This window comes from Rattus rattus, chromosome 6 (genome assembly GCF_011064425.1).
Source record: "Rattus rattus isolate New Zealand chromosome 6, Rrattus_CSIRO_v1, whole genome shotgun sequence".
Classification (NCBI taxonomy): Eukaryota; Metazoa; Chordata; class Mammalia; order Rodentia; family Muridae; genus Rattus; species Rattus rattus.
This window is the reverse complement of record NC_046159.1, coordinates 106684454-106709421: the sequence shown is the minus strand read 5'-3', so window position 1 is coordinate 106709421 and position 24968 is coordinate 106684454. Positions and strand designations below refer to the sequence as shown.

Sequence of the window (24968 nt, the reverse complement as noted above, 5' to 3'; positions counted from 1 at the left end):
TAATCCTCTTTCTTCACTGCGCCCAGGAAGGGTTTACCACCAGTGTGAACATATCAGACAGGCACAGTCACCAGTGAGTGGCCTCTCCCAAGCCCCTGGATAAAATCTGATTAAAATCTGGAAGCAGTTACACAGGACAGAGAGGAAATGGTATAGCATTTCTAGAGCAGGTTTAAGTTTCTCCAGCAAAAACAAGACTTCCAAACAGGAAATTTCTGACTGGAACCTATTTCTAGATTTTAGCAACAAGACCATCATGACTCTGTTGAAAAAACTGAGCGGGAAGCCTGGAACTTCTATCCAAGAAGTCATGCTAAACACCGATCAGTGGGAAAAAGTAGAGAGACAAGAGTAGGTTTACTTCACATACAGGGTGAGCATATCTGAAAATAAATGTGAGATCTGGATCTAAAGTGCTCCAAAGTCTAAAGCTAGGCTTGGGGTGTGGCTCAACAGCACCATGGGTTCAGTTCCCAGCAACAAAATATATATACATGCAGGTAGACAGACATAAAAATGTAAGTCTAGATCCCAAGACTTCTTGATATGCGCTGACATGATGATGGGGTACAGTATGATAAGTAAGCCCACTAGTGATAATTCCACCTCTGACCTATGTGTCAGATGGCAATCAAAACAGATACACTAAAAGCATGAGAAAACTAACTCTAGTCCTCGTGAATACATCATATCTGAAACATCAATGTCATGTTTAGCATAAAATCTTCTCATCAGAAAGACTTTTCACTTTATTCATATATCTGTCTCTATATAGATATATACCCTTTAAAACCCAATATAGAAAACAGCTGTGTCCTCAAATATTTAAGAAAAGATACACATTTCATATCAGTTTGATTGAATAAAAACTTTCTTTTTTTTTTGGAGCTGGGAACCAAACCCAGGGCTTGCCTAGCAAGCGCTCTACCACTGAGCCAAATCCCCAACCCCGAATAAGAACTTTCTAATTAATCCACATACGTAAAACTCAAAAGTTTACTTTCCCATAGGCTGTAACACTTGAGTTCCAGAGACCGCAAAACAAGCCAATACTGGCCATCCTCCAAGGGCTCACAGACTAAAGGCACGCAGTGACAGGCACCCAGCACTCACAGTAGAATAATGCTGCAGTTCTTAGGCTGACTCAACACCACAGGGTCTAAAGATGCCCTACTCAAGAGAAGGGGTCAAGGGACTACATATAACGGAAGGCACAGGATCCACACCAGGACTCTGTTTCTAAAGGTGGCAGATGCAAGTCTGAAACCTGAAGGTCTATGTAGAACACAGGGATGGGAGAGGAAGGCGAATGCCACACCTTGACGAACACAAGGTGACAGCTTTCCAACAGCAATTTAGGGTATTCTTTTATTCTTGATGTCAATGTTACTATGTAGCCCAGGTTGGCACAGAACTTTCTCATGTGACCCAGGTTGGCTCTGAACTCAGTCTTCCTGCTTTCAGCTAGCCCTCTTAGCTAATACTATACTCTTCTAATTTTTTATATTTTTTCACACCTTATTCTGATAATTAGGGGGAACTCGTTGAAATATACTCAGCCATTAAGTAGTGAACATACAAAAAACGTATGTATTGTTATTAAAACTTTGCCATGCAGTCTAAGTATTTTTTAATGTATAAATTATTATAAGACTATAAAAAGTCGTTTATTGGGAAAAATATTCATACGTAAATGTATTAGACAAATTCAATCTATTAATGTTATAGACAAACTCAATAGAAAGCAAAAAGAACGTTTTCAAACCTAAGGCAGAACACTGGGGTCAGGAGAGCGTCTGGTTGGTAAGGTGCTTGCCATGAACCATAAGGATCTGAACAAAAATGATTGTTTACAAAAACAGATTTTAGGTTGGGAACTACCTTGTCAGTTAAGTGCTTGCCGCACAAGCACAGAAGAGCTGAGTTCAATTCCTAGAATCCACAAGAAAAAAGCCAGGCTGGTAGTTCACACTAATAATCCCAGCTCTGGAGGGGTACTGACAGGTAGATCCCTGGGGCTGCTGGCCAGTTAGCCCAGCTTAATTGGACAGTTCCAGGCCAGTGAGAGGCCCTGCTGAGCTCCAACTTCACACACAACCTCACCCCAAAACATATAAGGATATGCACAACATAAGCATCTGCACTTACACATAAATGTGGAAAAATATATGAGCATACATATATTCACGTGCAGATATACACAATAAAACATTAATAGTTATCTGTGGATAATGATTTTATGTTAATGTTAATGCATTACTGGACTTATTTTCTGATCTTTACCCAGTGAATGTCTTCTACAATAACAGCAATAATACAGTAAACACATCAAGAATTACCCAGTAGTGGTTATGCCTCTGTAGCCACAACACTCAAGTATGTGAACAGGTGAAGACCGCCTGAGTCACCACTATATCAATCCTACCCACTCCCCTAAGGGTTCTGAGGACTCGATTTAGCCAGCATTGTGATGAGTGGTGAGACAGAGCAACCGTGAGTGCTGAAACTGGCCATCTATACCACACAATTCCATGACTGGTAAGGAAGAGGTACAAACAGTACACTTCAGTGTCTTCTACATGAGTCGTTAAGTAAAGTGAAAACAGGCAATACACAGGCTGTGAAGACAAACAAGGCTGAACATACCATCCCATCCAAACCGCGTCACAATGGGAGCTGCCTCTGGCTTCTACAGGATCAAGCTTTCACATTTTCTGTGAAACCGTTCCTCTTTTAATGCTTCACCATGTGTGTAAAGAGACTGTCTTTTCATTATTTCTTAAACTAAGTAAACAAGACCATACAGCCACATTCAGAGAAAGAGCCATTGAGAGAAGAGTATTCCAGGTATGAGGTACAGAGGACCAAGAAGGGGCACAGAAAAAAAAAGCTCACCAGAAATACCCCCAGGACCTTCCTGAAAGGTACATGAGCACCATTACCCTGCTCTCTCCTAGTCTTTAGCCTTCAGATTGTGAGGCTTTACTGTGAATGAAATGAGCTCTCAGACAACTAGCCTGATACTTTCTCCACTTTCTCCTCAAAACATGCTTCAGGTCAAAGAGACAGCAGACAGAATCAGATCTCAGTTGCTCAGTACTTTGTTTCTCCTTTAAACTTGCTGGTGTCCCTTCTGACCCTCCTTCCTTAGTGTCACTCAATACATGCTTGAGGTACTGACCAAGGTCAGCCCACTGGCATTTCCCTCCTGGTCTATCTCCCCTTCTCTGGCAACGCCTCCATCCCCATAAAGCCTGGGGCCTCAGAATGGTCACTAAGAAGGAGCTTTATAAACTGACTTCGCTGTTCATTCCTCTTTTTGCACATGGCTCACTTTTCAAATAAAGGAATAAAAGGTTTTAAAGACAAAAAAGAAAAAAAAGGAAATGCTGTTAGCAATTTATTATATAGTTCACAAAAAGAATTCTAAGCTTTCTCAGTACACACACACACACACACACACACACACACAATGAGCCAGGAGGAAATACCACTTTGCTAATTTGATCAGACACACTGTATACATGGGGTTACTTATCACACTGTACTCCATCATCATGAATAAGTAGTAAAGTCAGTCATTAAAAAAAGAGAGTAAAGGAACAAACTCAATTATCCTAATAGTAATGTGTGGGGAAACTGCTAAGCTGAGACAGACAGAGACAGAGAGTCACTAGAGGAGAGAGAAGTGAGCCTCTTTCGCACCTAGTTTCAGCAGTTCTCAGTCACTTACTGAGCAAGAATTTTTGGAATTCAAAGCCCTCCGCGTGAGGCCTTGTGTTCCACCTCACTGGTTCCCTTGTGTGTTCTAACAAGGAATAAAGGTCCCAAACAGCTTCGCCTATATTTCTAGGAAGAAAAGTAGGGACCGAGAAGTCCAGGCTAGAGGCTTGAACCAGAAGAGATGGGGTTTTAGCTGCCAATGGAAACCGTGTTTAATAAGTGGTGAGGATACTAATCATCATAGAAACTACATTTCAGAAAACTGTAATCTACCAATATATTTGCACACATACAGCATTTATTCAAATTCAAAGTTATATAAAAGAAACCTTTAAAAAATTACAGAGAAATGCACTACAGTGTAAACTATGACCATGTCAGGAAAAGATATATGGGTGAGTGACTCTTAAATTGGTTAAATTTTTGGTTATTTTAAAGTATTTATATAGACTTAAAATTAAAAACTATTTTACTGAAAAAAATTCTGGTTGTCTTTTAAAGGGCTTTTCCAAGCGAGACAGTTTCTCTTTGTAAGGCCTAGAGATTGGCTGACAAAAGCTCAGCTCACCTTCCTGGAGTTTTACCACGGAAGCGTCTGGAAATGGTCAGCAGGAAGAGAAAGGCCAGGCCCATGCCCAGTACAGAAGAGACAAAAACGTCAAGGAAGGAAAAACAAACAGATCTCCCCAAGCACCACCTGTGCCTTCAATACTTCTGAAGTAACCTGCCTTAATGACCTGGATGGTCACCCTTTATCAGCTACTTGTAATACATAAAACTCAAGAAAACCTGGTCATGGGAACATTACTGTTCTCCACATAAAAGCTAGAGTGGAGAGCTTAGCTTCCCAACCTCAGGGATGGGTGCCCAGGATGACAAGGCATCTTTTGTTACCAGGATGAGACTCACCAGATGCTTCACCTTTGTGCGGTCCTCCTCACTGGATATTCTTTCCTGAAGGATAGCTCTGGTCAGCTGCTCATTGGCCACAGCTCTCTCTCTTTCTAGGTCCCTGGCATGCTTAAGGCTGAAAAGACAAAAAAAGGTAATAATACTTTCTTTTTAATTATTTTAATGACTGAAATTATTTTTAGATGATTTAATAACCTAGATAGAAAAAAATTACTTTGCTGGTTGACATCACTTTGTGTTAAAAATTAAAAAAAAAAAAAAAACTGAATAAAAAGGCAGAAACATACAGCCATAAATTCAAAATTTGAAATCACATTGGCCCATAATCTATCAAATCTTTATATTACAGAAATCCCTGCAGCCTCCACCCACACATTTAAAACATCAGAATTCTAAGAGGAGAAGGTATTGATCCAGCTGACAAAGTGCCTTTAACAAAGTTCTCAGGTAAAACTGAAAACTTCTCACCTACACATCCCATCACTGGGAGATCTCAGTAAGTAAAGAGCTTGCCCCACGAGCATGAGGACCTGAGTATGTGTCCAGTACCCACACAAAGATGTAGTGGCAGCATGTGTTTGTAACCCAGCACTTGAGAAACACACAGGAAGATCCCTGGCCTGCTGGCTGGCTGGTTGGCCTAGCCCACTAGCAAGTCGGAGGTCCCAGACGCCATCTCAAAACCCAAGGTAGAAAGCCCTCCTGCTGCTGAGCTAAATTCCTGGCCTCTCCACACACATGCACACATGCACAGAGCTCATCAAGCCGCCCTTTTGAGAAGGCTTATCACATCTTCCTCTCAAAATTGAGTCAGGTATAGATGACATAGTAGTGAACAAGGTGTTGAGATCTCAGGTTTCATAATCCTACATTAAAAGCAGGGGTTAGCCAGTAACACTCAGATAGTCTCTCCAACCAGTACATCACTCCATCTTCCAACAATCGCCATATGCGGAATAGGCCTTGAATAGCAGGCTCCAGGCTGCTGAAGTGACCGCTCCCACCTACCATACCTCCAATGGGCACCTTACACTCAAGACATGGTCTAGGGAAACAAGAAGGCAGCAGTGGCAGGGTCAAGATCTGCACACTGCTAATTCCATTACTGAAGCCTACAGTTGCAATAAGGTGATCCATAGTCTCATCACACAATTAGACCCACATTAAGTGACAATCTACTGAAATACCCTCACTGGATATGGTAATGACAAATGACTTTGGCACTAGATTTTGCCATAATGCCTTGCACAGAAAGGCACTCAGAAGCACTGAATGAAAGATCATTTCAGTCTAATCTCATGGACAAAGATTCTCTGATTGCCTTTTCTCTTTTGAAAGAATAATACTTCTATACTCCAAAGATGTAAGCTATGCTTTAAAAGGGGGTGAAATTGTTATGTTGGTGTCATTCTGAGTGAAATTTTCTGAGTGTGAATGATGAGTGCTAAATTTTACTTGGTGCTAGTCTATCAAAGTGACCCTTGAAAGGAAGTAGAGAACTCTTGTTACTATTTTAAACCATCACACCATTCTAACACCCTGGCATTCTTAGAACTGTTGTAACAGATAAAATTATCTTGTAAAATATATTCCAGAATTATGCCCTTTCCCTAGATGGTAAACATTTTAAGTTGTTTCTTGAATCAAATAAACAACAACAACAACAACAAAAACCAATAGAAATAAATATAAGCTTACTCAAAATTCTCTAAAATATTTAATAAACCCAACAGCATGGCATCAGCCGTTGACTCTCGCACAGAGGATTATAATTTCAGATCCTACTGCCTTCCCAGATCAGGTGCTCAGAGTGAGGACACACAGCAGCAGAAGCAGCTAAGGAGTTCCTGGACTGTAAATCCCAGGCAGCGCCTCCCATCTAGGCATCGGGAACCATGGGGTAAGTGTCTAACAAAATGTCTTTTAGTGCAGCCCTGCCCAGTGACTCTAATGCATTGGCATTCTGCAGCTGGAAAGCCACAGGTCGATACACAAATACATCCTGGAGCTAAATCAAAGGGGAGTAACACCAAAATGGAGTGGTCCACACGAGTACACTGATAACTGCTAAGGTTCTCAAGCCAGATTATAAAACTATGCATTTGAAGCACTTTAATGAGAATACTGCTACACCACGGTTTTAAAAGTTGCCTGTTTAACATGTTAGGTAACAACTAAAATAAAATAACAGCACTTAGGGATCGCCCACTACATGCCAAGAAGTGGGCTAGACATTTCACATGTGCACACATACATCCATGTGCTTTATGTTCAAAAATGACATTTATTTGTGAACATGGACTACGAATCTACAGAACTACATTTTATCATTCTGTTTGGTATAGCTAGTTTTAATAAAGAATTTTTTCTAGTTGGATTCACTGATATACAGAACAAGTTTAATTACTAATGATGATATAACTGCTTAACCCAGAGGATCAAAAAGTACTGGAAATGAAAGGAAAGAAGCAAATCTATTAGCATATGAAGGTCTTCAACATTTAAGAAAACAAGGCCTACCACCTTGCTGCGTATGAAGACAGCACTGGGTGAGGTTTTGGGGTCCAAGCCAAGGCACTGCACTTACTGTCCAGTGCAACAGCAGCTCACTGCCCTGAGCTCTGCTAGGTTATGTTAACACCTACCTTGAACATAAACAAAGCATTTGGCACAGCATGACAAATTTCAGTAACTCAAAGTAATAAAAGTAATAGCCCTCACTATGGGGACAGGAGCGCATGGAAGTAGAATGTTCTGATATGAAGAAACCCTATGTGCACACGGCAGATTTGGCCCCTGGTGTTGTTACCCAACCCTTTTTTTCCTTCTTACTTGCTTTCCTTTTGCTTGATTCTTTAAATTCTCTTCAACAAATTCTAGAATCAAAAACTTACCCACATGCTGACTATGGTCTCCTGCTTCTTCTTTTTTCTTTGTTTGCTGTTGTTGTTGTTTTTATTCTCTCATACAATACATTCTGACCACAGTTCCCCTCCCTACATTTCTCCTAGTTACTGCCTCTTCCCCCAAACCCTCAGGTTCACTTCTGTTTTCCTTAAGAAAAGAGTAGGCTTCCTAGGGCTACCAACCAAACACAGCACAAGTAAGACTATGCACAAACCCTCATATCAGGGCCAGGCAAGGAAACCCAGCAATGGTAAAGTTCCCAAGAGAAGGCAAAAGAGTCAGGGACACCTCGGACCCCACTGTTAGGAGTCGCACAATCATAGCATATTTGCAGATAACTTCCTAAGTTATCACAGACCCATGCAGGCTCTGTGATTGCCACTTCAGTCTCTGTGAGCCCCTATGAGCTTAGTTGATTCTGTGGGCTGTGTTCTCCTGGGGTCCTTGACCCTTCTGACCTCTACAATTCTTCTCCCTGTCTTCCTCGGGGTTCCCCAAGCTCCAAGAGGAGAGACCCAATAGAGATCTCCAATTTGGTCTCTTCACCAATTTGAGTATATGAGTATAGCAGAATATGACTAGGAATCATTGAATTGATTTCTTTTTTCTTTTTTTTTCTTTAAGATTTATTCATTTATTATATAAGTACACTGTAGCTGTCTTCAGACACACCAGAAGAGGGCATCAGATCCCATTCCAGATGGTTGTGAGCCACCATATGGGTGCTGGGAATTGAACTCAGGACCTCTGGAAGAGCAGTCGGTGCTCTTAACCACTTAGCCATCTCTCCAGCCCTGATTTCCTTTTTCTAACTTAGGTCTCTGAGCTATGCAGCCAGACTTCTTTTCCTGGTCGTAAAGACAGTATTGGGCATTGGCTTCCCTTTCATGGCACATATTTCAACTTAGACCAGCCATTCACTGGTTGGCCACTCCCACGACGTCTGTACCTCCATTGCCCCAGCCCATCTTTCAGGCAGGACAGATTATAGATCAAAGGGTTGTGGCTGGGGAGTCCAGCTTTTTCACAGGCTTCATCCTGACTTTCCTGTGAGCTCAAAACTGGGAAGGGCGTGGTCTATCTACTTCTGTGACTGCTATATCCTCAGTACTTACAGCTGCCTGACCCACAGTAGATGCTCAAACATTTGTTAAATGTATGTGTAAGGAATGAATGGCTGGCACATCCCACCACAGACAAAAATCAATCAAAAGCTACAGAAAGCAAAAGACTTGGGGATAAAAGAAACAGCTGAGAAAGCAAGCTGCACCCTAAGAGGTCCCCCCAACACATTGCACTCAGCACATACATGGCACATCCAGACTACACTAAATGGCCTATGAGAGGAGGGGGCCAACATCTGGGAACATCAACATCTAATTCTTTGACTCTTAGAGACTGAAGACAGACTAGTACAAAGTAACGACAAGAAAAATCACTTTTCTTTCCTAGTCGATTTCTTATGCCTGCTTCCCTTCACAACGAGAACAGCATAGGGAATGCCTGTTCTGGTAACGCGTGCTTAGGAAAGCCAACTTTGTGCACCTGGGGCAGCTGGCAGTGGGACCCAGTGGCGTCTCATGGTCTACAGGCATTTTGGTGGTGTCATCTAACAAAGAGCAACTTTCTCAGCTTTAAAGTCAAAGGGGATCCCACACAGGTAAATGCTTGCAAACATCATGTCTTAATACATTATACTCCATTGCGTGTCTTAATGTATTATTCTCCATTTATCTTAAAGGGAATAAATGTCATGAAATTACAGTTCATTCAGTGAATAACTTCTAGGATTCTGAGAATTCTACTATGTAACATGAGGTAAAAACTAAATGTTATATTCACCAATTCATTCAATAATCACTGGGTGAGGGGCAGTGCTCCAAACCCTGAGAATGAAACGGGAACCACAGTCTGACTCTGTGAAGCATAATTATGAATGATAATTTTTAAAGAGGTTGCTATAGTACCACATGGATGGAGGAAAGGAAAGCAAGTGGCTGGGGCACAGAAAACATCGAGGGCTGAGAAAAGAAAGCATTTCCTTCGGTTGCAGTCCTGTGACAGCCTTTGGAATGCCACAAGTTTAGGATCACCTCTGCAAAGACTATTTTATTTCAAATTATTTTAAAAGGCAAAATTTCAGATAAATGGTATACCTTTAGAAGGAATGGCACCATATTGGGAGATTTTAATTTCCCTGAGCCCTTTCTCAAACCTTCCACCAAAAACTTTCATTGACATCCTTTCTTTCCTCAGATAAATGTCCTCTTTCACTCACTCATTTAAATCATGTCACAAAGTACAACCACTTTACAAAGAAAAGCTACTAACATGTTCAGAAGGGCACACTTCTTTGTGGGACATCTTCTCTAGTCTCCCTGTCTTCTATCGCTCCACACTACCCCCCAAAGCGCACACACATACACACACACACACACACACACACACACACACACACACACACGTGACTAGAAAGGTGGTTGTCCCACAGCCTTTTCTCTGCCCACCCCCTCCCCAGGGAGACAACCCAACTGGACATCTGGGAAACCAAGGCCACAGGTGGAACTGTAAGGTCAGAAGCAATATTGTACCACAAACTCTCAGAAGAGTCAAGTCCACGTTGGCAAGGCAAAGCAGCGCATTACTGCCCCTGTTTGTGGGATAAAATGGGGCTTTTCTTTATAACTTAGGTCTCTGATGATTTAAGAATTATCTCAAAACAAAACTAAACAGAACAAGCATCTGAGCAAACACAGCCCCCTTTTATTTACTGGCATTTCTCACTTATTACTGCAGATCTCCTAGTCTAATATTATTCTACATTAAGCCCCTGATTTAAGTTTCATTTAAATTTCCTTCTTTTAAATACATATCTCTCCTCATTTGAATTCTCTAGAGTTTTCAGCAAAGAAGTAGGAGTTTAGTGTAAACTTTTCTTATTTGCATTAAGTAATTGGATAGCTTGCCTGAGCTTAATGAAACAAATACCAGTTGGTGCTGCCCTACACCTCAAGCCCCAGAACCTAGCTCTTTTCTTTGCATATTCTCAATCAGGTGAGAGACTTAAGATATACCTGCAAAATGAGTTTCTAAACACCAGCCAAATCTCTTATAATGAATATTATTGAATGTCCGTTTTAAGTAAGACCAATAAAATTACTCATTACATTCAACTAGCACATCTGGTATAAAATCTAGCTTTCTATAACATGGTCCTAGGGTAAAAACACCCAGCTTTATTGCCTTCTGAAGAAGTTAAAGGGTTTAAGGAAGTGGAAAGGAAATTTTAAAAATAACTTTAGTTAGGCATTTTTTATATATCAAATTCCATTAGGTTCCATGAGAGAGGCATCACTCCCTCTACTCTGAACAAAAGAAAAACTCAAGGAATACATCAGAGGAAAGAAACACAATGGCCCAATTCACAAAGCCATGTTTCTTAAACCCCTAGAAAAGCTATCTCCCTCCCGGAGTCTGGGTATGCACCTGTAACCTTAGCCACTGAGCTGTAGAAGCTCAGGAGTAAAGCTCAAGGCCTTGCCTGGATCACAGAATAAAAGTTCAAAGCCAGGCTTTGAATTTAGACAGACCTTGCTCAAAATGAGAAGTAGACAGGATTGGAACAGACCTCAGCTGAATGAAGGATGTTTGCCTATCAAGCTCAGATCCTAGGTTAGGGGGAGAGGAGGTGCATACAAGCTGCCAACAGAAATTAGTTTGTATTGTAGCACCTCCCCCATGGTTAAGTAAGAAAAAGCAGTAAGTCCTTTACTGTTCAGTTACTTGAAGACACACTCTTTTATGTGTTTTCCCAATATCATATATGTGTCACTGGTTGCCCAATGTGGTCTGACTATTAATACTGCTCAATCCTGCTCATTTGGTCATTCCCAAATAGTCAAACTTGTTTTATACAGGTAGACACTAAGTAATTCTATACAACTCTGGCTTAGCAAATTACTTTATAATTTAATATATAAAGCCATTCTACTGCTGGAGAAAGTAGATAAGAATCTCAGATAATGGGTGAGAATAAGTGGAAAAATGCAATTGTTAGAGATAAAATGACTGAATGACTTACCTAAAATTGAACTCCGACCATTACACACAGACAAGATCTACAAAACACTGCAATGTGGCTCACCCCCAAAAGACTGAAACACAGAGAGAAATGCAGGACAGCAACCCCACAGGTCACTTTTAATAGTAATGATAAATTTCATTTTAATGTATCATATTTTGTTAGAACATGCTGAACTAGCAGTGAAAATTTTGTTTACCATCCACTTTTAGAAAAGCTGAGCTAGGTAGTTCAATGAACTAATTATTAGACTATTAAAAATAATGACAGAACAAGCATACAATTTTCCATTTAAAAGACCTTACAAATAAAAAATTATACAGCAAGCTTAGCATTGAAATCAAATCATTTCAAATCCTGGAAAGAAATGTATATGAATTAGTATCCCAAAACACATACATGTAGATGATGCACATTAATATAGCTCTAAATTCATACACAATATCTGTATGTGTGACAGACAGAAGTGGCATTTTTACCCTGCTTAGCTGTGTCAGGTACAGATCTTAGCACTTGTAGGTGTGAGCCTTTCAGTTTCCATAACAATCCGGAGCAGACTGTTATGCTTTCAATAAAAGAAAAAACTGTATCAAAACAAAAGTTACAGTGAGAGAGAGACAGAGAGAGAGAGACAGAGAAAGAGTCAGAGACAGTCTTAAAAACTAACTGATAAATCTAGCAGCACTGAGACCTGGTTCTAGGGGAACCAAGAAGACATCTATCTGTCCCTCTGTCTTGATGTATTACTTCAAACAGCACTTTGACGTGAACAATCCAAGTTTCTTTCTGTTGAAGTTGGATCTTACATGTCTTCCAAAGGCCCTTAGAGTAAAAGCTTAAGTCTCCACAGTCTGTTCCTAGCTGGCAGAAGCTCCAAGAGGCAGAACCTAGGAACAGTCCTTTAGATCGCTGTGGACTGTCTTCAGATGGGGAGTAGGACATGCTGCTTCTTCCCTCTCTTTGCCTTCCTGGTTCATGACTAGTGAATAGCTCTTAGCCACAATCCCACCCTGCTGCGCTGTCTCCCCAAAGCAACAAAGCTAAGCAACCATGAGTTAGCACCTCCAAAGCTATGAGTCTTACTAGCCAGGACTTCAGGCGCCTAGAAGGCTGACTAGAACACCTTACTTGTCACAAGAATACTCTTTTTTTTTTAAGTGATTTTATTTTAACTTGCACTTTAACTTGTATTGTCAAAGTTGGACATAGTTCCAAAATGATGAAACAACAACAACAACAACAAACAAAACAAAACAAAACAAAAACAAGAACAGGAAACTCTGCCCCAAACTAGCTGCTGACACCTGTAACTGCAGTCCTCTGTGGCTACCCTCTAAGCACTCTCCACGCCTCCCTTCCAGAAAACTACCTCATAACACAGGATGCAATGCTACCAGAGGTTTCTGTCTCAGTTTTCATTTGGGAAGAAAGAGCCACCTGCTCAGCAGCTCCTGGGAGCCTTTTAAATTCAAATAGCTACTGTGCTGAGAAGCACAATATTTGCATTTGTATTTACAAAATATTCAGCTCTTAGGGCACAAGGTATTGTCACCAAACACAGCACCCAGCTCCTGTATCCATCTCCCTCACCATTCACAACCAAGCTCCTATACAAGACAAAGGTCCATTGCAACCCAAAGCCCTTTTGACTTCTACTAGAGCAGTGGTTCTCAACATGTGGGTCGTGACGCCTTTGGGGTTCACATATCAGATATCCTGCATATCAGATATTCACATTACAATTCAAAAGAGTAGAAAATTATAAGTAAGAAGTAGGAACAAAATAATTTTATAGTTGGGGAGTCATGACAACATGAAGAACTGTATTAAAGGGTCACAGCATTAGGAAGGCTGGGAACTGCTGTCCTAGGTGACCCAGAGTAAGTTCTTTTTCTAGCTTGAAGTGAATATTTACAGGCATCTTAAGCCATGATCATGATTTTATCTTAAAGTGTACAGTGATTGTCATAATAGCCAAAATGCAGGTGGATAATTGAAGAGCAGATAAAGACGGCATCAAACTGCCGAGAATCAAGACTTCCAAAGTCCTGTGCTGTGGAAGACGCGAGAAGAGCATACAACTTGCTCCTATTAAGCAGCTTGCCTACTGCATGGATGCCCCTCCCCTTGCATCTTGCCTACTGCAGCTTCCTTACTGGGTGGTTGCTGATGCTGGAGAAAGGGAGGCAAGGCAAATGCAATCATCTTTGGGGCATCACTTTCCTACCACTGTCCTCACTAGACAAACTAGATATCGAGCCTTCCAGTATGGCTGCAACACAGACAGGCAGTGTGAACAGTGGGAGATAACAATGAAATGGCAGCATCCTGAACAGCACTGTTGGCTTTCTGATGAAGAGCACACTAAGCTTTCGGAGACCCTAACTACATTATGTGTATGAAACACACATTCGGCCTTTTTCATCGTTCATACTTCCCTTTCATTTTTCACAAAACACATTTGCCAGGGCAAGTACGATGTGAAAGCATGCCACCACTAAGTCTGGGACCACAGTCTATACTCCCTTCATTTCTATTTGAAAGACCTCCAGCTTGAACTAAAGCGCAACCTCTCACCCTCCAGCACCAGTAGCCTCTCTGATACAGAGCTGGCAGGTGGAATGGGTGGACCTCAAACTCAAATAGTCTGAGGCCATCCTTCTCTGTGGGAAATGCTCAAGATCAAAGCATCGCACACTCCTCCAGCCAGCTCAGAGCAAGCATCTGTAGGGAAAGAACAGCTGCACAAACCCCTTTCCCTCCCTTTGCAATCAATCACTCTTTGGATTCCTAACCTTGTGATTCGCAGACTGAGTTAACATGACGGACACAAAAAGGCTAATGACTGTTGTTTATAAAAAAAACCATGCTGCTGAGGTCACTGCACTGCTTCTTTTGTTTCGCTCTAAGAACCTTTGATTTTACCTTTTCTCCTATTTCCTTGTTTGATAGCTTTGCTAACCCAGTAATTTTTAACCTTTATTAAGATTGGAACAAATCCCTCCACATCAAACCAGATACACTCAAACTAATAGAAGAAAAAGTGGGGAAGCATCTCGAACACATGGGCACTGGAGAAAATTTCCTGAACAAAACACCAATGGCTTATGCTCTAAGATCAAGAATCGACAAATGGGATCTCATAAAACTGCAAAGCTTCTGTAAGGCAAGGACACTGTGGTTAGGACAAAATGGCAACCAACAGATTGGGAAAAGATCTTTATCAATCCTACAACAGATAGAGGGCTAATATCCAAAATATACAAAGAACTCAAGAAATTAGACCGCAGGGAGACAAATAACCCTATTAAAAATGGGGTTCAGAACTAAGCAAAGAATTCACAGCTGAGGAATGCCGAATGGCTGAGAAGCGCCTAAAGAAATGTTCAACATCTTTAGTCATAAGAGAAATGCAAATCAAAACAACCCTGAGATTTCACTTCACACCAGTCAGAAGGGCTAAGATCAAAAACTCAGGTGACAGCAAATGCTGGCGAGGATGTGGAGAAAGAGGAACACTCCTCCATTGTTGGTGGGGTTGCAGACTGGTACAACCATTCTGGAAATCAGTCTGGAGGTTCCTCAGAATATTGGACATTCCACTCACTACCTGAGGACCCAGCTATACCTCTCTGGGCATATACCCAAAAGATGCTCCAACATACAACAAAGACACATGCTCCACTATGTTCATAGCAGCCTTATTTATAATAGCCAGAAGCTGGAAAGAACCCAGATGCCCTTCAACAGAGGAATGGATACAGAAAATGTGGTACATCTACACAATGGAATACTACTCAGCTATCAAAAAATGATTTTATGAAATTCATAGGCAAATGGATGAAACTTGAAAATATCATCCTGAGTGAGGTAACCCAATCACAGAAAAACACACATGATATGCACTCATTGATAAGTGGATATTAGCCCAAATGCTCGAATTACCCTAGATGCACAGAACACATGAAACTCAAGAAGGATGACCAAAATGCGGATGCTTCACTCCTTCTTTAAAAGGGGAACAAAAATACCCTTGGGAGGGAATAAGGAGGTAAAGTTTAGAACAGAGGCTGAAGGAATACCCATTCAGAGCCTGCCCCACATGTGGCCCATACATACAGCCACCAAACTAGATAAGATGGATGAAGGTAAGAAGTGCAGGCTGACAGGAACCGGATGTAGATCTCTCCTGAGAGACACAGCCAGAATACGGCAAATACATAGGTGAATGCCAGTAGCAAACCACTGAACTGAGAACGGGACCCTGGTTGAAGGAATCAGAGAAAGGACTGAAAGAGCTGAAGGGGCTTGAGACCCCATATGAACAACAATGCCAACCAACAGAGCTTCCAGGGACTAAGCCACTACCCATGGACTAACCCTGAGCTCCAAATTCATAGGTAGCAATGAATAGCCTAGTAGGAGCACCAGTGGAAGGGGAAGCCCTTGGCCCTGCCAAGGCTGGACCCCCAGTGAATGTGATTGTTGCGGGGAGGGCAGTAATGAGGGGAGGATGGGGAGGGGAACACCCACATAGAAGGGGAGAGGGAAGGATTAGGGGGATGTTGGCCTGGAAACCGGGAAAGGAATAACATTTGAAATGTAAATAAGAAATACCCAATTTAATAAAGATGGAGAAAAAAAAGATTAGAACAAATCACTGTGTCTTAATTGCATTCGGTATAAATAATACATAGCTGGTGTGTGTTTGTGAGCACATGTGCTTCTGTCTGTGTGTGCATGGCGCACACACAGGGGTCTCTCCATGGGAAATGCTCAGCCACCATCTCTAACAGGATAACTGAACTAGCCTGTTTTCTTGTACTTTATATTGTTTGCTATCTCCTTTTCTTCCTGGATTCCTAGTTCTGTCAGGCCGCCATCTACTGGACAACAACAAGCCCCTCTGCTGTTCTGCTCTGGCCCTCACCCACCTCCCCTCTCAATACTAGAAGCATTTTCACTACAGTTTACCAATGCAGGTACTATGCTAGCTTAGCCGGGCCTGGCAAAGCAGGTGACAGCAAACTGGATAATTTCCTTTCCTACCTGTCCTTCTGTTAAGACTGCTTTCAAATGCAGTCTCTAAGTGTTCTGCCACTACAGGTCCTCCTGGGTTTGTCTTCAGGAATGTCAAGAATCTTCAATACTGACATACACAAGCCACTGCCTGAAGTTCACAGGTGCTTCTCTTCCTCTCAGTAGGGGGTCTCTGCTTTCCTCCTTTTCTTACTATTCTTCCAAGATGAACTACTGTGTTGGGTGCTTAGCTGTGACTCTCAGCTCAGCAGCCCTCTTCTACACTCTGCTTCATGCTGGGGCTTTCTGAACCATTAATACATCACTGGTGGGTGCTGGTAGACTTTCCATTAGGGAGCGTCAGAGGGTAGCTGCAAGGCTAAAGGAAGGCCTACCTGGTGGCTTTGCTCCTATCCTCCCACGCTGCTGGATGCAGAGGATAGTTTATTCAACCTTGCAGAACCAAGCTCCTTGAGTGCCACTCTAGAGTCATTAGTCTCACCCACTGGCACCCTCCTCAAATCACAGACCTTTTACCACCTCAGACACTACTACCAACCGAAAGGTGCCCCCACTTCAGAGGCTCCACCTCCTTCCATTGCTCCCAAGGTTGACGTGGGGACTTCTTCATGCCAGGTCTACGCTCAGGTGCCTTGCATACAGTCCTCTGGCAAGGCCAGTGAGTCTAGAATAGTTCAAATTAGGATGTAGTGAATATACATCATACTCCAGACTCCAAAGACTTGACATGAAACAATAGGATATAACATGCCTCTTTCATGAATGTTACATTGATACATATTTGAGCATTTAAAAAAAGCTAGGATCGGGCTGGAGAGATGGCTCAGTGGTTAAGAGCACCAACTGACTGCTCTTCCAGAGGTTCTGAGTTCAATTCCCAGCAACCACATGGTGGCTCACAACTATCTGTAATTGAATCTGATGCCCTCTTCTGGTGTGTCTGAAGACAGCTACAATGTACTCATATACATAAAATAAAGAATTCTATTTTAAAAAGCTAGAATCATTTAGATTTCGTCACAATTTAGACAGTTACTAGGAAGTTAACTACATAGGTGGCTCACTTTGTATCTCTGGTAAACAGACTGCTTTAGGATTGGTAAATTTTGTTTCTTTTGTTTTGACTAGTAAATGCCCCTTGAACAATCGTTACATCAAGTTTCTCTGTAAAAATAATCAGTATACTTTGTCTCCTTCACAGATTCTACCTACCAGCTGCTTATATTAAGACATTTCCTAATTCCTCACAGGTTGGGAAGCGCTCAGAACTCCAGGATTTCAGTCCTTTTGCTGGGGCATCATCCAGCTTCTGGTCTGCAGAGGTAAAACCCAGTGCCCAGATCGTATTTCCTTTATAAAGTATCTGTTCCTTCCATCTTGAAACTTCTACAATTCTCTTCTTATCCTCAGAACTTCTTCTCCATTTTAAACATTGTTACAATCTGTGACTACGTGTGCATCTTTTCTCATCAACCCAGCCTAGAATAACAAGTGGCCTTTTAATTTACAGGCTCTGGTCTGCCTTCGGCTTCAGGGAAGGTGGTCATTTAGTTATCGCCTCTCCTCCAACTCTTCCTGTCTTACTCTAGAATTCAGGCTATCCTATCACACATGATATGCATGTACGAAATCAGGATACATCGTAAAGCTGGTGGCACCTCACAATCAAGTAGCAACAGGTCTAATGTACAAGCAGTGGCCTGAGAGCTGCTGTGAAGCCCTCCCACGAGAAGCTGCCTTTCCTGAGTAGTGCCTTCCACTGCCCCCTTCTGTCTGGCGACTGTGATGAGTAGGTTTCCCCTGTCCACCTGCTACTTCTTCTGGGCTGAGACCCAGCTCTGTACCACCTTCTCTGGAGATACCTGAAGAGCCATGAAGCATGTGCTTGGGTAGCCAGCAGTCCGTGTGTGTGATCAGCCAACAGGCCTGCAGCTGAGAACGTCTCCACATTCCATCTCCCCACGCCAGCCACCTAAACAGGTTGACAGAGATGGACCCCAAACACACTCTTATGAGCATCCTTAAAACTGGGTCCACCTCTGTGTATTCTTATGCTACACCAAAACCAATCCACGCCTCACACCACTCTCAGGTTCTTTGGAGAAGAAGTAATTGGAAATTAGATAGGAACTGAAAGGGGGGGAAAGAAAACAGATCAACAATAAACAACAACAAGAGGTGACAAGCCTCCAACACACGATGGCCTTTCCTCTTTTAAAGGTTTGACTCATAGTGTTACATTTTAAGAGTGCCTTAAAAAAAAAAAAAAACTTTAGAATAAAGTTAACAAATTAAACGCTAGAGTGTGCATGGCAGATGTGGTGGCCCAAGCCCATAATTCCAAAAGTGGGAGGCAGAGGCAGAGGCAGAGGCAGAGGCAGAAGAACTGCTTGAGTGTAGCCTGCGCGACAGAATGAGCCCCTCAATCAAACAAAATAAAACAAGAATAAAGACTGGATGAGTTGATCTGGCTATGGGAGTGGCCTACACTGAAAACTAATGCTTATGAAAATAATTTTTGTATATCATCTTTTTTTGATTACCTATACTTTTCTAAAAAGAAACTTGTGGTCTAGCACAGGCCCCAGTGCACTGTGAAGTCATTGTGTATACAAAGGCAATGTTCCACGGGACGGGGCAGCAGCGTGGTACATTATAAGGGCACAGGACAACCAAGTGAAGAAAGGAAGGTATCAGCTAAAAGTCAAATATCTAATGAAGCTGTGTAAGAAAACAAGACAAACCCTCTCCCAAGAAACACACACTGCAAAACTAATTCTGAATCCCCTTCAACAAAGGATAAGCAGCCTCTTACGAATCAAATTTTAAATCATCAGGCACAATGCAATCACTAGGATTCACTAGTTAAACACGAACCTCTAATCCACATCAGTCTCTTCTGAAGAAAGATGGCCTCAAATGTTTAACTTTGTACCCTCTGGAAAAATGAGAAGTGCTGACCAGGTCTATCCAGCCCTAAGCCAACTGCCCTGTCTAGTAAAAGCACCTTGGCACACAGAGGGAGCACAGTGACAACACCGGTACCCAGTACTACACCATAGCAGTCAATTTTCAGGCTTCCCTGACACTGCCCCTCAGCCAACAAGTCATTCCTTGGCAGATGCTGTATTTCTAGTAGTCCCTCTGAAACCACATCAAAAAAAAAAAAAAAATTTAATAAAAATGCATTGATCTGAATGCTGCACCAAACCATGTTCTGGATTTCATTTTAATTTCACCTTAAACATGAAATGAGATGGTAGAGGTATGCAGATAAGAAGAAAGAAGTGGAATTCCTTACAACTGTTCCTACTACCTCTTTAGGATCACTCCAGTTCATTCCCTCACCAGGGTTTCTCTTTCTCCATGCCACTTAATGTGCGACTGACATAAAAAGCTGCACATTTCTATGCGTTTGGAAATAAGTAAACACCCATGAAGCCACACTACCATCATGGCCGTTAGCATAACTGTCATCTTCCGAAGCATTCCACTGCTGATTATCTTAGATTTGGTTTTAACATGTGCTTCCGTCTCTCTAAGGGTATGTGCATCTGAGGGCAGGCGTCTGCAGACGTGTCAGTTCCCTTCAGTTACAGGCATCTGTGATCCTGACCTGAGTGCTGGGAAACCATACGTGGGTCTCCTGCAAGAGCAGTACACCTTCACGACCACCGAGGCATCTCGCTGACTCCTCCATTATGATTAATACCAATGTGGTTGCGTGTGCAATTAACATACAGTTTAACCTCTTAACGAATCTTAGTTTACAACACAGTATTGTCAGACACAGGAATTACACTATATCCTCACTTGGCATTTCTATCTCTGACTCAAAAGTTCAATTACAAATGTATTTCAAGAATTAAAAATTATTGTACACAATTCAACATCAAAGACTTTATTTAAAAAAAAGTTGCCTGAATTAGAGTACACATCAAGTTTTGTTTTTTGTTTTTGTTTTAAGTGTAGATTATAGCATGCAGACACGAGTCAACCTGCAGGAGATAGGGCTTAACACCCAGGGTTTGCTCTGAGCAAAACATGATTTAAATGCGTTCTAATAAAATATGCCAGACCTGTGTGGTCTTTTCACTCCTACTCTGTTCACTGTGTGCTCTGTAGCATGCACGATTTTTAACTTATAAGTCATACATACTTTACATGTATAACACTGTCTACTAACATAGCTGCTAACTATGAAGAACCTCCTGATGCCAGACATTTTCACAGGTTTACATACACAATTTCATTCATTTCTCATAAAAATCCCCCAGGGGAGCTGCACTCCCACTTCAGACCCAAAGAAAACAAAGCTGGAAAGTTAAACAAATGGCTCAAAACTAAATAGGTAAATATGTGGGAGAACTCATACTGAAGATTTATGACTCAAAAGAAACGACAAGAAGGTCACTGTGTCAGATCTTGACTGTATGAAACCCAATGCTTCAAGAAGGACACTCCAAGGGTGTTCAGTTCTGATTCCAAGACCGGCTTCAGTTAGCTGGTCTTGGCCCTAACTAAAGCCTTCTATCTGCACGCATTTTCCCAGGTCTACAGTCTGGACTTTTTCACTCTGCCCTCATGCACCTGCAGAGGCAAGCACAGTGATTGACATCACACGGTGACAGGTGACAATAATGTATCTCCCCCCGTTTTTCGTTCACAGATGCCTAAGGCCAAGATTGCTGCTAAAAAGAAACATCCACAATACAACCCTATATGCAAAAATCCCGCTAAGAAAAAACACCATAAAACAAAAAGTATAGGCAATTACGGTGTCTGTAAGATACAGTGCGCACCATTACACCAAAACTAAAAGCAGTTACATCCGTGTTACCGCCCAATGACGACTAAAATTGAGAATGTAATAAATTAATGCTGAGGTTGTCTTTGAAAAGATGAGTGCCTATGTGGTCCCCCAAACTGAGTAATTAAAGACTCTTTCAAATGCCCTCACTAATCAGCAACACAACTCCTAAGGAAGAAAAGAACGGTAATGTCATGAGAAAGACTGTGCTCACCAGGCCTCTGAAATGGACCATTTGCTATGCCACAGCCTTTCAGGAAGAAAACACAGTGGAGTGCAACCAACCACAGGACGGGCTGGAGATCAGCTGCACTAACAATATCTTGGGGCACACTGCCTATGTGTCACACACACTCAACATCTGAAAAACTTCAGAATGACTAAGTAAACACCATCTACTTACACAAATAAAAGTGTGTTTCCATGATGTTAACAATCATTTCTAAATTTCCACTACATTCCAGGCCTGAGGAACCGAGCCTTTTTAATTATGCAATATTAGTCATTGACATAGTACTCAAATCCCACGCAGCACGAACCATGTTAGCTAAACTAACAAAATGAATAATTTAGTGCTAGCCCAGCAGGAATCCACTATGCCACCTTCATTATTTACTTCACAATATCCATTTCTACCCTTTTTGAAATAACAGCTGTAGGTGTTCAAGATGAGCCCACTGGCTGCCTGCTTTGATTTTGATCCACATCACATAACCGACATTCCATCAAAAAATTTTGTATACTTCACAAGCAACCCCTATTCTCATAATGACCTCCCCCATTAAATGTTAATAATTGCTAAAAAATAATATAATCAATATAATCACATTTCAGATAAAACTCATAAACTTAGTACCGCCAGAGCACACCCATGAAAACAGCACATTCCCCTCGTCAATGTTCTTACTTTTCAGCACTGGAATTTTCTTTAAAGAGATGGGAAAAGCCCTCCTTCCCTTTACTAACAATGAGAGAGGGAGTAATTTTAGATACAAAAATGTTCCCATCACTTCCTTCAGAAGGATATTATGGCTTCTCACCATGACTAACAGTATAAAGAAAAGCAAGAAACCAGATGTGATCACAGTAATCCAGAACAAATTGTGTCACAAAGGCTAAGGTTTAAACTTAGCCACTTCCTTGCTCTGCCAAGTATCAGAAGGTCCCTGGCTATTCCACAGTTCAAAGGAGGCCTACCCTGCTCCGATTCCAAGCAGACGATGACCACCCTGCAGATTTCAAAAGTGGTCCCTGAGCGTGACACTCTCACCTTACACCCAGCTAAAATGGTACCAACACATATGTATGTCCCAATTAAAATAATCTGCTAAATAAATAATTATCAAGGAAGAAAAATTAGGAATGAGTATACATTTCATTAAGATGTATAGCAGATGTTACAGGAAAGATGAATATTCATTCCATCTGGCTTCCAGTGCAATACACTTTATCTTTACAGCAATTTCCAAGAACCTCAACACAAACGCTTGGGTTGTATAAAAACCCACGACATGCCTGTGATGCAAACACTTTGTCATATTTTGTTCAGCTCAACATGACTAAGTTTGTTAATATATTTTGACAGACTTGCACAACATCCTAAAATGTTTTGAACAATGCAGTTTAGGCTGCAATGCAATATTAATGAGTGAATAATGTTCTTGAATATAAGGTTTAATATTTAATGATGTAGAGTGCTGCCTGGATTTGATGCAGAAGAAAAATGTAGTTTGAAATCACCGTAGTTATCAGGAGACATGAGAAAAAGACCATAGAAGTCAGGCAAACCTTTAACCTAAACTCAGAAATGGGGTCTCAGGAGTGGAACTGAAGATTTACCAACTGAATTTCTAGTACTTATCAATATTCACAGGATCATGCCATTTATCAAGTGTCATTTATCAGAATTTTTAAATTACGAGGGACTCACATATCTGTGCTAAGAGGTGGGGGCCAGGGGATTAGTGCAGAAACAGTACTGGATAGGCTACAGTAAAACACTCTGGAAAAAAAATCTTTCTGTTGTGCAACATGTCAATTTGATTATTCCTCTTTTTTTTTTTTTTTTTTAATGTGTGAAAGTGTAGTAAAGTACCAAGTTCAGATCAAATGACTTGTCTCCACATCTTCTATGAAGAAAAGCACTTAATCTAAAGTACCACTCTACAAAACTGGTTCAATATGTCAATCTAAACCAAGGAACGGGTGGTCTCCACGCACTAGTGACCTTGGCTCATCTGCGAACAGTATATTGAAAAGTAAGAAGAACGGGGTTTACTGCAGTCAGCGCAGTAATACCTAAAACCACAGAGCTGTGAGGGGACTTTTTAAATATTCCTGAATGGACTACAGAGACTAGTGTGAGTTAATGGGACCTGGAAGATAAGTCCAATACTTACCTCTATTTCTGCTTCACAATGGCCATGTCAATAATCACAACGCATAACCTATATGGATTTAGCAAAGCCAGTAGCTTTCACACTTGAAGGTGAAAACAGTGACAGTTTATACCAGCCCCAACATAACAGAAAAGAAGAAGAGCCAATATACCACTCACTGGGCATCGACAAGCTTCCAGGAGGGTGCTGCAGAAAGCCTTCACCTCACCAGAACAGCGACAGCCATGAGGCACCACACAGAGTGTGGGCAAAGACAACACCTACGTTGTGTCACTTCATCTTATGATAATGAAGAAAATGAGGACAAATGTACACGTTACATACTCTCTCTACAGTTTACAAAATAACTGTGGAATCAGAAAAGGACAATCTGTGGGAGATGCTGCTCTGCTACTTAGTTTACCACATCTAGGATAGAGCGCAGACCGTTCTACTAAAACAAGCTGACTCTGCCACAATTACACCATCATTCCTACCTTTATATCATGACAGTAACAGCACTGTTAGTTAAATACAGTCTATTTCACTTTAGCCAGGTCTGCAATTATATCAATAATTGATCAAAATACATACAAAAAATACTTCAAATTTTATGTTGTAAACACTTAAAAAAAAAAATGTTTTGACAAAAGTCTTGATCATGTATGAAATGTTAATTAGCACCACATTCAGTGTAAGTCACTGCTAAAAGACTGAAGGAATTGGTGTACAAGCCCAGTAGTACTAATCAATGCCTCCCAAGCACCAGGCTAGATGTTCACGATGGGTGGGTGGTGCCTCTGTAAATACACAGATTTAGTAAATGGACTGTTCTAGTACGAACAACAGACAAAGTAGGCATCACTATTTATATACATTTTATCCTCCTCAGGCCAAAATCTTCTTTCCTCTGTGTATGTGTGCACGTGTGTCTGGTGCACAGAGATGCAAGCATGTGGCGCTCCAAGGTTCATGTGGAGTGGCTTCCTTGATCCCTCCCCACTTTACTTCCTGCAGACAGGTCTCACCTTCGTGGCTAGTCTATATGGCCGGTACTTCCCCCTTTAAACCCCCAATCCCCACTCCCTACCCCATCATCTCCTCCTGAGGGCTAGGG

General features: G+C 41.5%; 1 protein-coding gene across 2 annotated transcripts in view; it reads right to left on the bottom strand.

Annotated features, from left to right (window-relative positions):
• Chchd3 (coiled-coil-helix-coiled-coil-helix domain containing 3) overlaps positions 1-24968 on the bottom strand; it is a 251796-nt gene that overhangs the window by 153415 nt on the left and 73413 nt on the right. For both annotated transcript variants that reach the window (XM_032906793.1, XM_032906795.1), the window contains exon 4: positions 4633-4750. In XM_032906793.1, coding sequence (XP_032762684.1) covers positions 4633-4750 — 118 coding nt within the window. The remainder of the gene's footprint in view (positions 1-4632; positions 4751-24968) is intronic.